General features: G+C 39.4%; 1 protein-coding gene across 2 annotated transcripts in view; it reads left to right on the plus strand.

Annotated features, from left to right (window-relative positions):
* CNTN1 (contactin 1) overlaps window positions 1-14,864 on the plus strand; it is a 325,309-nt gene extending 310,445 nt beyond the window's left edge. For both annotated transcript variants that reach the window (XM_047787973.1, XM_047787974.1), the window contains one exon: window positions 12,563-14,864. In XM_047787973.1, coding sequence (XP_047643929.1) covers window positions 12,563-12,639 — 77 coding nt within the window. In that variant the 3' untranslated portion in view covers window positions 12,640-14,864. The remainder of the gene's footprint in view (window positions 1-12,562) is intronic.
* Window positions 14,865-15,882: the final 1,018 nt, after the last annotated feature.

Below are 15,882 nucleotides of genomic sequence, written 5' to 3' on the forward strand. Positions count from 1 at the left end.
GACTCTGAACCACCACATGAACCCTGCTAGGATCCTTGGCTGTGTGGTCGTGGGGGTGTTTAGATACTGGTAATACGTTCCAACTCTCAACTCATCACATGAAGGAAGGTTGGACCACTGCATTGTCTAACCATATAAAGAAGCATCTTTGGGAGTTCCCGCCATGGCTCAGTTGTTAATGAATCTGACTAGGAACCATGAGGTTGCTGGTTCAGTCCCTGGCTTCGATCGGTGGGTTAAGGATCCGGCGTTACTATGAGCTGTGGTGTAGGTCGCAGACACGGCTCAGATCCCACATTGCTGTGTCTCTAGGGTAGACCGGTGGCTACAGCTCCAGTTAGACCCCTAGCCTGGGAACCTCCATATGCCACAGGTGTGGCTCTAGAAAAGACCAAAAAAAAAACAAACAAAAAAAAGCATCTTTGGGGAGTTCCTGCCATGGCTCTGCAGAAACAATCCAACTAGTATCTATGAAGATGCGGGTTTGATCCCTGGCCTTGCTTAGTGGGTAGGGGATATGAGCTGAGGTGTAGGTCACAGACACAGCTCGGATCCCAAGTTGCTGCAGCTGTGGCGTAGGCCGACAGCTGTAGCTTCAATTTGACCCCTAGCCCCGTAGCCTGGGAACTTCCATATGCTGTGGGTGCGGCCCTAAAAACCAAAAAGAAAAAAAAAAAAGCATCTTTGGGGTAGAGAAAATAGCACTGGGCTAAGAATCAGGTTTCAGTTCAGATTTTGCCGTGTGCTAGGTGGGCAGATCTGAGCCTTAGGCCTTTTCATCTGTAAGTGAGGACAATGAGACATACCTACTTCAACTGTGTATTATAAGAATTAAGCAAAATCACCTGTTAAAAAATTCCCTGGACAGAGTAGACACTTACTCAGTTTTTAAAACTAAAAATAATCCATTGAACAAATACTCGTTGGTGACTTGTTATGGGCCAGACTGTCCAGAAAACATATGAATAAATGAAGTAATTTTCAGGAAATCTTTTTATTGTTGTTAAAGTATTATTGTCTGTATATTTAAATTTTGGAGTGTTCCTCGTTGTTAGATGAAGATTTGATTTACAAAGAAAAGCAGAGGTAACATTTAAATTGAAATTAATCCATATCTATACTTTGAAAACCAGGCATGCAAATTGGAAACCACCCCCAGGTAGGCCACCCATGTGCTGCAAGATGGCTGCTAATTAGGGCTCCATGAAAGAGTCACATCAAACTGTATATAGTTGCTACTTTGGGGCTCACAGTGCCAATTGACAGAAGCTTTTCTGTGTCATTCCCATCCCCTCATCTCTTGAAAAGCATGCTGGTCTAAGCAAACTTAAAGGCAAAATACCTATCCTTTTCAAGAACTGGGAACTGATTTTTCCCAGCAAATATTGGTCCTAGAAATAAGCATGCAAATATGTGTCTGCTAAAAATGTCATATTTAATCCCTATAATTTTAGGGATGCCTATACAAAATAGACCCTCTGTGAATAACAGTGATGATATCCAGGAGCATGACAGACCAAGCCTTTTTAAAAAGTTCCACGGTCTCACCTACAAGCAAACATGGTGCTCCGCCATGACCTTGAGCTTGGATATTAAAATCAGCAAAAGAGGCATTCCCATTGTGACTCAGTGGGTTAAGAACCTGGCGTAGTGCCTTGAAGATGCAGGTTTGATCCCTGGCCTCGCTCAGTGGATTAAAGATTCAGCATTGCCGCAATCTGTGGTATAGGTCGCAGATACAACAGGGATCTGGCATTGTTGTGGCTGTGGTGTAGGCCAGCAACTGCAGCTCCAATTCAACCCCTTGCATGGGAACTTCCATATGCCACAGGTGCTGCCCTAAAAAGAAAAAAAAAAAATCAGCAAAAGATCATTTATTCAAATGTATGTAAAAGAATAGAAAAAATTCAGTGGGCTTTGAGGGAAGACATACCTGGCTCCTTCCCTTTGTTTGGATTCCTTTTGATTACATATACTTATAAGTTCAAGGAAAACTGACTGTCATGACCAACTAGTTTTACTCTCACTCTTCGTTATCAGCTCTGCGAAACATCAGTGGGTCTCCTAAAAATGTGGAGGCAAAGCTATAGAGAAAGCAAGTGTGTCTGTTGGGGAGGCAGGGGAGATGCAGGGACCAGTCCGTCTTCACCTCTAAGTAAATGCAATAAGGTATGTGTCTGTACCTCCTTAAGGTGTCCAGGGAGTCTTAGTCATAGATGTGCTCGACTGGGCCCTGAAGACCAGCACTAAAAAGAACTATTAGCCTTGCCATGGAACACACACAAAGTTTTTAACTTCTTCTCTGGCTCCACTAGTTGTTCCTCTGTCTCAAAAATGATTGGGGGAAGATAAGATTGGGGCAGTGGAGGGAATAATTTAATACTCGTTTTTATATGAGTATTGTAAAATCTAATGGGCATCTGAAGTCTCCCGGCTTCAAGGTTGATCTAAGTTGAGAAAAACCAGTCCCAGTCAGTTTGTTGCATTCCACAAAGCCAGGGATACCTATGTAAGAATATTCTGCCACGCAGCTATTTCCAATGCCCAATGCAAAGATGATCTAAAGAGCTGGCTCTGGTTTTTTGTGAATAAAGAACTTGAATGTTAGTTGATAAAGATTGTGTATAAGTTGAGGAAAAAAATAAACCCATGAAACCCATTGTATGTATGTTGAATACTTTATAGACTAGAACTCAGATATTGAGGTCTGCGTCTATTCTGTCTCATCCTGTACTCAGTGTATTCTCCCTAAATATTTACTAAATAAGAATTTTTAATCTTAAATTTTATATTTTGAATTCACAATTATCAGATAGCTTTTAACTATGTATTTATCACTTTTTAAAATTATCACAAATACCCCACTATGGAAGTTTGTACTCCTCATTTTATAGATAAAGGAAAGGACGCTCTGAGAGATTAAGGATTTCGTGGGAAATCACACACTCAAGTGAGGGCAACAATATTCAAATAGAATTCTTTCTAATGCCAAGTCTCAAGCTTTTGGGAAAAAAATCTCACCTTGCTTTTCTAAAGAAACAGGGCAACCAGTTTTAAAAGTCCTCAGAATTACAGTCTCATCTTTCCCCCAAATTATCTCAAAATTAGGTTATTTAGCATGTGCTTGTTGGCCAGTAGATAAAGTTGCCTTCCTGTCTCCCAGCAAATATTTGGTCATTACTCTATTGGAAAAGCTTATTCATTTCTCAAAGAGGAAATGCATCCTTGCATTCTAGCCTTTTCTGAGAGGGAAAGGGCTAGAGTCAACAGTAGGGAAAGTAGAGGATTCCTTGGATAAGTTGCCAGCAAATCACACAAACTTGCCAAAAAAAAAAAAGCAAAAGCCAAAACTATTTTGCCTGATATATGGGTTTATAATTGCCAAACAAGTAGGAGCAGCGAAATTAGTGGGTTTCATCAGTTTGCAAAAACCCATCATAGCCACTGTCACTTATATGATCAAGATTTTAATATAAATTTAGATACAAATATCAACTTAGATTATCATAAATAAGGGGAACCATAACAAATAGCTTTGCGAATTTTATAGCTTCAGTGCTTGATATTCTTAAACACATTATGGTTTGCTTAGAATCACAGACTCATGGCCAAACTAGGAACCAAAGGACTTATAATATTAAACCCTATCATTTTACAGAAGGAAAATCCGCCGTCTTGACAAGTAAAATGGCCAAAGATCACACCAGCCTCAGAGCCATATTCTGAGTCCAAATATTCTCTTCTGCCCAAAGTTATGGAACTAGCTATTGACAGAACTGCAAATAGGTCTTAAGTTGTCTTTGTTTTTCTTCTTTGCATAATTTAGTATTTTGATATCTCAAAAAGACATGGAGATAATATTATCAAACACAGAATGAACAAGCTGATATATATATAGGCAGTGTAATAAAATAGATATCCAAAAAATCACCAAATATAAAAAGTCTGCTGCACCTCAAAGATAAAATCAATTTTATTTACTGACGTCTCTTTTGTTTTCTTTTCTAGAAACTCCTAAAGCCAAATGTGGTAAATATTCATTACTCCATGTTATCAAAGGCAGGTAGTCACACTTATAATAACTGATTTAAAGTTGAAAACTGTCTCGGAGTTCCCGTCGTGGCTCAGTGGTTAATGAATCCTACTAAGAACCATGAGGTTGCAGGTTCAATCCCTGGCCTTGCTCAGTGGGTTAACAGTCCAGTGTTGCCATGAGCTGTGGTATAGATCACAGAGGCGGCTCGGATCCTGCATTGCTGTGGCTGTGGCGTACAGCTCCGATTAGACCCCTAGCCTGGGAACCTCCATATGCCATGGGTGTGGCCTAAAAAGACAAAAAAAAAGAAAGAAAACTGTCTCAACATTTGCTCCAAGAGACCTATTTGAAGCAGACCCAACTAATGTTCTAAAAGGACTTCTCTTTTAATTCTTAATAAGCATTAGACAATTTATAAAAATAATAATTCTGGCATATGGCCTAAAGAAAATTTTAACATTAACCTCAATGAGTTATAGGAGTTTTATTAGAATTTCCATACCAGTTTCTAGGCAAGGATGAAAAATAGCTTAGGAATCAGGAGAATGGTAGGAATCATGCAAGAGAAAATATGAAAAAGCGAGGAGACAAATATAAAAGGGAAATTCCAGAAATGAATTAACCAAGCTATAAATGGTTTGTCTTAGACATTCCATAAAATCCCAGTAGTCAAGACAAAATTTTAAATATTTGTTTTTGCCTCAATGGCTTCTCATTGTTCAAGGGTTAAGTCAAGGGTTAAGGGTTAAGTCAAGGGTTAAGTCAAGGGTTAAGGGTTAAGTGCAAAAAATTTGAATCCATAAATTTTTTAAATGATCTTTATCAGAAAATTCATTCTTACATTGTTATATTTCAATAACACAAGGTTAGAAACAGCTCTTCCTCCTTTAACCTTTGTTTTCATTCATTTCTGCCACAAAATGTAAGAAAGTAAGTGCCATTTTCCTCACCTAATCCTCACAACAGTCTGCTAGGTTAACAGACCCAAATAATTTTCTGAAGGGTAGACAACCAGTAAAAGGTAGACCCAGATTTCCCAACTGGTAAGCTAATTCCAAAGGCAAAGCTTTTTATCCATACCTGAGGTCAGAAGGGGTTGACATCTTCTTAGGTGACCCTCCTCCTTGGCCAAAGTGATTGATTGATGGATGGGAGCCTGTCCTGAGCTCTTTCAATCATACGGATCCATTAATTCAGTCATAGGATTAGTCTGGCAGTTGGTGTGTGACCCAGACTTCATAAATAAGAATCTTTACTTGAGAGGTTGCTCACTGGAGTTGGAGTGGAGAAAAAAAAAAAAAAAGCATCTCTTTACTCCTGAGAACGTAGGATTGTGAGTTTGACAGTCTTGTCTATCTTGAGAAGGCAGTCTGAGAATGTGTGGCAATCTGCAAAGGAAGAGGAGATGAAAGTCAGAAATGTGGCAGATGCAGGTGTTCATTTATCTGGCTCTGTTTATCCCAGTGCAATGCACAATCAACTTTTTCTTCAGTTGGGTTCGTCTTACCTAAAACCAAAGATCTGAGACTACCATGTCACTGAGGAGATAAACTTGAATTAGACTACTATATAAAAGTCCAATATGCCCCATGTTGATAGGTGAAAGAACAATTCAGGAATGTCTGTGATCTAAAAGAATGCAATGTACGATTGGGAAACAGCATGTAGACATACAGGACTCGAATGAAAGTTGTATACAGGGGACTCCCTGCTTTATCTATTTGCTATGCTTCTTATCCAACTGCTTTCCAAAAACACAGTGTAGATGTATACAAAGAGACAAACAACGTCAGTGTAGTTTGAATCAAATCTACATCATCAAATGTAGTTTGAATCACTATCATTTATAAGAGTTTTCTTCCAGCTATGCATTTTTTGAAGTGCTTTACATAAAGCAGCTGTTTTCAAATGGTGATAAGTAGAGCCCCATGTATTGCATGGAGTGATGGGCTTGGGGGAATCCAAGTACCAGCATGGAAATAGAGGAGGTGAAGATGTATGGTCTCCTGCCCCTGTTCCATCTGTAAATAAAGCATCTCTTCTCACTCCTTGTTCAGTTAATGGTCTTCTACATAAGATTGCTTTTCAAGAAAGGTCATGATGCTAAAATATGTAAGAACTATTTCTATACATCTCTAGTCTCACAATAAAACCATGAGACATATTACCCTGTTTGGTAGTTGAAGGAACTAAAATATAAAAGATGAAAGGACATGCTCAAGATTACCTAACCAACAAAAGGCAGAGGCAGGATTTGGACTTTGCTTTCTTTGCCTGGCTCCAGGGCCCCATAACACTACTCCCAGTACAATCTTACAACTCTGGCTAGGACAGTGTCCTGTTTACAGATCTTCATACTTGCCAGTTTGTTCTCAAAATCTAAACATTCCAAAGACAGGGACAAAGATGTAGTCTGATAGGTAATTGGACTGCCTGTAATTGGCTGGATGCACCAAGGAAACATACCCTAGAGCAGTCAATGGAACATCACTCAAGTGAGAAGGAGGAGCATCTTATGTGGGGTTTGAGGTCTTGCTGAAGAATCCAGAGGCGTGTCTAAGGGAAGAAGCAATCAGTTCTAGATCAGTTTCTGCCTCTAAGATGGGGATTCGGATGTCAGGGATTAACTAGGGTTGAGGGCCAGCACGAGGAGAGAGTAGTTAAGTGGTTGGGTGTTCCTAGTAAAATAAGGGAAGAGGAAGCAGATCAGGAGTATCATTGGTAACACAGCACTAGCCACTCAATGAAGGGGTAACTCTTGCATTTTACAGTTGCTGCATAACATTGGAAATAGGTGTCTCCATTTAAGTTCACGGTTGGCATTGTCGGTGACTATTACACCACTAACCTGAATAAAGGCAGGTTCTTTTTCTCTCTGAGCTGATTTTTGCTCTCAATCTCAGATACACTTTTATATTTCTCTAAACTTGCTGTTATCCCATCAGGAGTTTTATTGAATTAGACAAATTTCAATAGCAAACACCCACAGATGTGTACCTAATACACCGAAATGTAAGAAGCACACACCTAGGCATGGGATCATCTTATCAAACACTTTCTTCCCTCAGCCCAGGGCCAATTATGTCTCTGAAAGAATCCGAAGTAACAACCTACCAGGACAAGTTAGAGAACCCCTTGAAATGAGCAGTAAAATAAGGTCTTTCTGATGTTGTGGATTTTTTTTTTTTTTGTCTTTTTGCTATCTCTTTGGGCCACTCCCGCGGCATGTGGAGGTTCCCAGGCTAGGGGATGAATCAGAGCTGTAGCCCCCCAGCCTACGCCAGAGCCACAGCAACGCGGGATCCAAGCTGCGTCTGCAAACTACACCACAGCTCACAGCAACGCCGGATCGTTAACCCACTGAGCAAGGCCAGGGACCAAACCCGCAACCTCATGGTTCCTCGTCGGATTCGTTAACCACTGCGCCACGACGGGAACTCCGATGTTGTGGATTTTTAACAACATCTCGCTGATAAGAGATGTAGGTCACAATGGATGCCTTTGTCTTCTTTAAATCCCCTTATCCTACCCCTTCGTCTTCTCACCCTGCTCTGCAATCAGAAAGCTTCAAGACTCACAACTAAAAGAATGATCCCTATTATAATTTTATGCTTCAAGTACTCACTATATGCTGGGTTTGGTATTAGTCCACACGTTTGAACGTATGATTTATACATTACCTGTCTTAAAGTTGCTCACCATCAAGAGATACTCACAGTTATAGGAGTTCTGTTGTGGCTCAGCAGGTTAAGAACCTAGTATCCATGAGGATGCAGGTTCGATCCTTGTCCTCACTCAATGAGTTAGGGATCTGGCATTGCTGGATGCTGTGGTGTAGGTCACAGATGCAGCTCGAATCTGGTGTGGCTGTGGCTGTGGTGTAGGCCAGCAGCTGCAGCTCTGATTCATCCCCTAGCCTGGGAACTTTCATATGACAGATGTGGCCATAAAAAGAAAAACAAACACAAAAACAGTTGCAAACACAAAAAGTGACACCACAAAGAGAAAATTCCAAGTATTATAGCAAGCATTAGTGATTTATAATAGACAATAGAGTCCAGACTCAAGCATCAGAAAAGTGATTTGTATTTAAAACTTACTAGAGTGGTTGTCCGCTCTCCATAAAACCTGAAGAGATTGTTAGGTCCTGCTTAAATTTGAATTAAATCTCTCCTCTCAATATGTAACTCACTCTAGCAGGAATTCTTTCTAAAGGAAAAATAAATATAAGCAGTTTAGGTTAAAAAAAAAAAATGAAGAAATCCAATGGCGGAGACATAGCAGTCTAAACTTGCTTTACATTGTTCTTATAGGGTAAAATAATTCACCAGATTGATGATGTGTTCATTGTACTATACATTAGATATGTGAAAAGCAAACTATGTGTTTAATACATACCATGTAGATACTGAAACTATGCTTGATAGCAGTATGATGATACGCATTTTGTTAGAAAACCAATATCTGTTGAAAACCCCTCAAGAATATAGGGATCCCACATTTAAAATGACTTTAAATTGTTACTCAGTCAGATCTCTCATTTGTGTTTGGAATGTGGAAAAGGATTGAAGATGGAGACCACAATTACATAAGCTTCTGCCATTAGAGAAATTAAATATAACACACATAAACATGAAGAGTTTATTTTAAATAAATCAAATATCCTGATGTTGAAGCCACAAATTATGAAATTGTGTTTGGTTTTCATACTAACACCAAAAACTTCAAAATGGCATCCACAACTGACTGACTTAGCTGTGGCCACAGTTTGTACTGAGTATGTGACTCAGGCAAGTACGTGAATGTGCACCTACCCCTGATGTGATTTGTGGTCAGGAAGCCAGAGCACTGAAGAGACCCTGCAGTCATTCTCAGACACCGTCTTCAGGAAAGATCTTTTTTCTTTCTTTCTTTCTTTCTTTCTTTCTTTCTTTCTTTCTTTCTTTCTTTCTTTCTTTCTTTCTTTCTTTCTTTCTTTCTTTTTTTTCTTTTTTTAGGGCCACACTCAAGGCATATAGAAGTTCCCAGGCTAGGGGTCAAATCAGAGCTGCAGCTGCTGGCCTACACCACAGCCACAGCCACACCAGATTTGAGCTGCATCTGTGACCTACACCACAGCATCCAGCAATGCCAGATCCCTAACTCATTGAGTGAGGACAAGGATCGAACCTGCATCCTCATGGATACTAGGTTCTGAGCCGCATCTTGGAGCTACACCACAGCTCACGGCAATGCCGGATCCTTAACCCACTGAGCAAGGCCAGGGATCGAACCCACATCTTCATGGATCCGAGTAAGGTTCATTACCGCTGAGCCACAAGGGCAACTCCCCAAGAAAGATCATGTAAATTAGGTCAAACATTGAAAAATAATGCTTTTTCTGAGTGACTGAGGTTTATTATTGGTCATATTAGCAGATAAAATAGTATGTGGCTGTGGTATAGTTTTAAAATATCTGTGTAGAGGAGTTCCGTGGTGGCTCAGTGGTTAACAAATCTGACTAGGAACCATGAGGTTTTATGTTCGACCCCTGGCCTTGCTCAGTGGGTTAAGGATCCGGCGTTGCTGGGAGCTATGGTGTAGGTTGCAGACTCGGCTCGGATCCAGCATTGCTGTGGCTCTGGCGTAGGCCAGTGGCTACACTCCAATTAGACTCCTAGCCTGGGTACCTCCATATGCTTCAGGTGCGGCCCTAAAAAAGACAAAAGACAAATAAATAAAATAAAATAAAATAAAATAAAATAAAATAAAACAAAATAAAATAAAATAAAATGAAATAAAATAACAAAATAAAAGAAAATGTCTGTGTAGAAAAATAGAGAAAATACTACAAGAACAAAGACAGTTGAAACAGCTGAGGTGTTGTGCTCTCCCACATGTCATTTATTTTCTTTCTGTGCCCTTTCCTTGACACTTTAAGTGCAAGAATTAGTGTCCGAAAGCTTTTCTAGAACTGGTCCCTTTCCAAAGCCATGTGCAGAAAGTGGCAGAGAAGTAAAAAGAGCATGTACTTTGGAGCCAGGCCTGTCTGAGATCCAGTCCTGGCTCTGCCCTCTATTGGCCACTGGCCTTCAACAAGTCTTTTTATCTGAATCTGAGTTACAGAATCTATAGTCAGGATAGAAGACCTATCATCATAGGCTATTGTATTACTTTCATATACATATAAAGAGCCAGTGCGGTGTCTGTCTCTGGCTGTGGAACAGTGAATAGCAGCTGTCATGAGAGGCTAGAAGCAGCTAGTTTGGGCTGTTTATATTACTCTTGCTGTTCTGTCCTCACTTTTTGACACCCCCCCCCGTCCTGATCATTTCTAACAACCCCTTTAGCTGTGTCCGATGATGTTTATTTACTCTCTTATATTTTCTCTGCAGCACGGAATGCTGCTAACAGGGCAATAGGGAATGCAGGCACGCAGGTAGACACAGTCACCTTCCACCGTACAGGGGGTATGATGTGCTTTCAATGACCAGATTCAAAGAAAGACCTTGAATCTTCCTGCATGGAAGAGGACTATTCCAAAGAGTCATTTAGGCCAAGGACCTAAACAATCATTAGGTAACAATGACTTAAAGTTTCAATTTTAGAAAATAAACTTCCGAAAATGGACCCAAGTCTATCATATTTACAAGCTAGTGAGTGTATTTTTTAGCCTGTCACTCTATAGCGATGTGCTCATAGAAAAGAGTTCCCTGGAGTTCCTGTCGTGGCTTAGTGGAAACAAATCTGACTAGTATCCATGAGGACATAGGTTTGATCCCTGGCCTTGCTCAGTGGGTTAAGGACTCACATTGCTGTGAGCTGCTGTATAGATTGCAGACTTTGCTTGGATCTGGTGTGGCTGTGGCTGTGGTGTAGGCCAGCAGTTACACCTCTGATTTGACCCTTAGTCTGGGAACCTCCATATGCCGAGGGTGCAGTCCTAAAAAGACAAAAGGAAAAAAAAGAGAGAGAAGACGAGAGTGCCCAATAGTTGTGGAAATTTGGAAGGAAGAATACACACCTTCTTGATTCCACATTTCATCCTTTTCTCAAGAATTCCAGTGAGGCCAGACCTGGACCTATAAACTTATCTGACTGCAGAAAGAGCCCTTCTTGATGGCACTCAAGATGTAATTTAAGTCTAGACAAGACGCAATTAAAAATGCATTTTTTAGGAGTTCCTGTTGTGGCTTTCCAGGTTAAGAACCTGACTAGTATCCATGAGGATGTGAGTTCGATCCCTGGCCTTGCTCGGTGGGTTAAGGATCCAGTGTTGGAGTTCCCGTTGTGGCACAGTGGTTAACGAATCCGACTAGGAACCATCAGATTGCGGGTTCGGTCCCTGCCCTTGCTCAGTGGGTTAACGATCTGGCATTGCGTGAGCTGTGGTGTAGGTTGCAGACGCGGCTCGGATCCCGAGTTGCTGTGGCTCTGGCGCAGGCCGGCGGCTACAGCTCCGATTCGACCCCTAGCCTGGGAACCTCCATATGCCGCAGGAGCGGCCCAAGAAAAGGCAAAAAGATAAAAAAAAAAAAAAAAAGGATCCACTGTTGCCCCTAGCTGTGGTGTGAGTTGCAGATGCAGCTCAGATCCCGCATTGCTTGTGGCTGTGGTATGGGCAGGCAGTTGCAAGTCTAATTCTACCCCTAGCCATGGAACTTCCATAGGCCGCAGGGGCAGCCCTAAAAAGAAAAGAAAAAAAAATGCATTTTATTTCTAATTCACAGCATAATATCTCAGGACAATTGTTTTTTAAAGAAAAATTTGAATAGAGGATCCTTTACTATACCTTGTGTATAAGCCCCTAAATGTTTTTAACATGTTGGAATATGAAATCGTGCTAAGATCTTCCAGAGTAACTGTGATGTCATCACCCCAAGTAATGTTGTTAGCATTTTTACTGCCTTTTTTTATTTTTTCACAGCTTACTTGCGATTTTTTACTTATTTATGTGTATTTCTTGACCTAGTGCCTTCTGAAAGGAGGAGGGACTGCTGGATCATAGACAAAACATAAACATGTGTGATCTTCTTACCTTAAATAATGGATATGAAAATGTTGACTAAATAGTCTGTCCACAAGCTTTCAGACACAAAATCCTTGATAAACCATTTTTGTTTTTCTTAAATCACTTAAGACCTAAAGAAGCTGGTTTTGTTTGTTTGTTTGTTTTGTTGTTTGTTTTTCTTTTCAGGGCTACGCCTGAGGCATATGGGAGTTCCCAGGTTAGGGTCAGATTGGAGCTGCAGCTACAGGCCTGTGCCACAGTCAAGGCAATGCCAGCTCTGAGCTACACCTGAGACCTACGTTGCAGCTTATGGCAACACCCACTTATGGCTTAACCCACTGAGCAAGGCCAGGGATCAAACCCGCCTCCTCACAGACACTATGTGGGGTTCTTAACCTGCTGAGCCACTCTGTTTGTTTTTAAGGAACTACTTGGTTTTCAGGGTTAGGTGATATGCCTTTCCCCAAAGTAGGGTAAGTGGACAATAGTGGCTGTTATCAGTGAAATAATATGCACGGTTTTTGTTTACGTTACAGGTGCCTCCATCCTCTCCCCGTGTCTTCTCGGCTTCCTGCTGCCTGCCCTTGGCATCCTTGTCTACTTGGAATTCTGAATGTGATGTGACAGCTGCTGTTCCCAGCCCAGCTCAGAGGACGTCCTTCATCCCCGTGATGACTACAGTTCCTTCCAAGTCCTGCGGCTCCATCCCAAGCCAAATACATTGTACTTTAACCAACTCTCCAACTGATTGACAACACACATTATGACTGAGGCATTCAGGAACCCCTTCATCCAAAAGAATAAACTTTTCAATGGATATAAAATGATTTTTAACTCGTTCCAATATGCCTTATAAACCAGTTAACCTGATTCTGTGACAGTTGCATGATTTAACTCAATGGGACAAGTTACAGTGTTCAATTCAATACTATAGGCTGTAGAGTGAAAGTAAAAATCACCATACACAGGTGCTTTAAATTTAATAACAAGTTGTGACATATAATAGAGGTTGAAATGTTGATCGTACGTGGTAAATGTAAGAGTAACGCAGTCTCTTGTACTAGCCTCTCTGTTTTGGGTCCTGCCTGTTTTTGAATGGCCCCTATCATTCACGACATTTTGAATTTTCTTGAAAAAAAAAAAAAGTAGAACATTTGACATAAGTTCCAATACCAAATCATTTTACTGAATGAGTTGGAAGATTTTGAATATTGAAAACCAAATTCTAGAACTTATTATCAGTATTCTTATTTTGGAAGTAAGTAATTTTCTAAATATTTGATTTTCAGAATCAGTAATACTTTTAAGTTAGTTTTTTAATGGTAAAATTAACATACTATATGAAGGTTGTTTTTTTTTTACTTTTGTATTCTACTCTGATATTATTTTATGCTTTTCTTATCATCAGTTTCAAACCTCAAAAATCACTGCTCTTGTGTAGAGTATCATCATATTGCTGTATTTATTCATATGTGAACTGATGAATTTTGAAAAGTAGAGTGCTTCAATTTTTTAAATTGAGGTGTGACAGTCTTTACACAGTTAGGAATAAATGACAGTTAAGTGAGTATCAGAATTATCTAATAAGAGTCCAGTGTCTTTGTTCTTGTGCTTCATTTCTAAGTAAAATCTTTCTTTGTTCAAGGTATGGGATCAAAAAATCACCTGTAGTTTGGAAAAACTATAGGACTCCTTATTTTTGTAAATTTAGTTTTAAACTCATTTCCTGCTTGAATGCAATACCGAAAACTGGCTAAAAATACCAAATCAATACGTTGCTAATGGTACTTTGAAGAGTATGCAAAACTGGAAGGCCAGGAGGAGACAAATATTGTGTCTGTCCAATGGTGTCTCCCAAGTGTTGGTGCTTTAGGTTTTTATAAGTTGTGAAAAGGAAGACACACATTTCTTCATTCTCCATGGTGTGCACGGAAATGTGTTTGAGTGTGGATGTGAAAGAAATCAAGTAATAAAGGATTAGCTGGCTTATGAAATAGTGCAATGTCTGATGCTTCAAGAGGTATAATCCTATTTTATTAGCACAACCTTGCTAGCTAATTAGAGATAGAGTTTATCTTTTTAGAAAGGATACCTTATAGGTTCATAAAAAATATTTACAGGAAGCAAAATAGATCTATTACTATTTTACCCCCCTTTCTTTAATTTGTATAATTTTTGTACTATATATCTATGTGTAAATGTTTAGAGCTTTCATTATAAAAATATCAAGAAATATTTCATTAGTTTACATTTAACTCTTTGTTATAAAATGAAACTTTTTAAAAATATGTGAAATGGATGATTCCCCAGTGGAAGTATGTCAACAGTCTTAAGATCATTACCAGAGTTCTTCAAGTATTTAATTATTTGGGGAAAAAAAAAAAAAAACTCTTCATACTTTAAGGAAACAAATACTCCGTAAGCCTTCTGTACAAATGTTTGTGTTTTCATTGTTACACGTTGGGGTTTTCCTTTTGCAATGTGACCCATGTTGGGCATTTTTATATAATCAACAACTAAATTTTTTGCCAAATGCATGCTTGCCTTTTATTTTCTAATGTATGGTAATAAAGAGCAAAACAGGTTAGATTTTGCATGAAATGGTTCTGAAAGCTAAGAAGAAAACAGATTTTGGAGGTTGTTTGTTTAATTTTAAATTCGTGACAGAGATGAGGTAGATTAAAATTTCATTCCTCTGATAATTCACGCATTTCATTTCCTCATACAGTTGTACAAATTTGACTGGGACCATCAGTTTGAAACTGTTGTCAAACTAACTAATGTATCATCTGCTTTAAGACGCAAGATTCTTAATTAAACTTTATATAGATATAGACACATCTGTTGTTTCTTTGTATTTCAGGAAAGGTGATAGTAGTTTTATTTGATACTGATAAATATTGAATTGATTTTTTTAGTTTTTTTATCATTTTTTCAATGGAGTAGTATAGGACTGTGCTTTGTCCTTTTTATGAATGAAAACAAATTATAAAGAAATAAATGTCTTACTGTTATCCAAGCAATAACAACTGTCCTTTCGATTTACCTAAAATTGAAAAGTCATCTTTAGAGGGTCTTCATTAAAAGTTTTATAGCATGGAATAAATACTACATGCTAAACAACAGTTCAATGTGCGAAAGGTTCTACAAAAAATAGACACACAAACACAAAGCCACACACACACAAGTATTATTACAGTGAAATAAGATGATCTGGGAGTTAACGTTTATGGAGAGGGCAGTGAATGTTATTCAGTTTAATGCTGGACGCTAAAGTAAGCTGCTAAATGCTGAAAGAAGATATAGTTAAACCCTAAATGAGTTGATACTCTTAATAGAGTTAAAAGCATGTTGCTACAGACAGGAATCTCATGCAGGTAAAGCTTTCTCTGGGTCCTGAGCCAGACTGAACTCCAAATTCTGAATCTCAGGGCTTCCCATGTTCTGGTCTCTCATCCTCCCATGCATGCTGACTGTGATTTCTCCTTTGCATTCTGACCTCGCTTCCTGTTTCACCCTGCATCCTGGTTTCCCTTTTAGACCCTGCCTCTGTTGCTTGACCCTAAGTATTATATTACTTCCATTCTAGTATTTTGCTTTTGGTATTTGACCTTGGATTGACCCCAGCTCTTATTCTCCAGGCTTTGGGAGATCAAAGCTTCTTTCTGTGAGAGCATTTTCCATGTTAGTTGTTCTTAGACCTGGTCGTCCCTTAGGATGACCTGAAGAATTTGAAAAAATAAAATAGATCCCCCAGGTCCCACTTCAGACTTACTGAGGCAGAATCTGGGCAGTGAAGCATAGGAATCTATATCTGTTTAGGCTGTTCAGGAGAGTCTGAAAGAGAGCCAGTTTT

This window comes from Phacochoerus africanus, chromosome 7, assembly GCF_016906955.1.
Source record: "Phacochoerus africanus isolate WHEZ1 chromosome 7, ROS_Pafr_v1, whole genome shotgun sequence".
NCBI classification, from domain to species: Eukaryota; Metazoa; Chordata; class Mammalia; order Artiodactyla; family Suidae; genus Phacochoerus; species Phacochoerus africanus.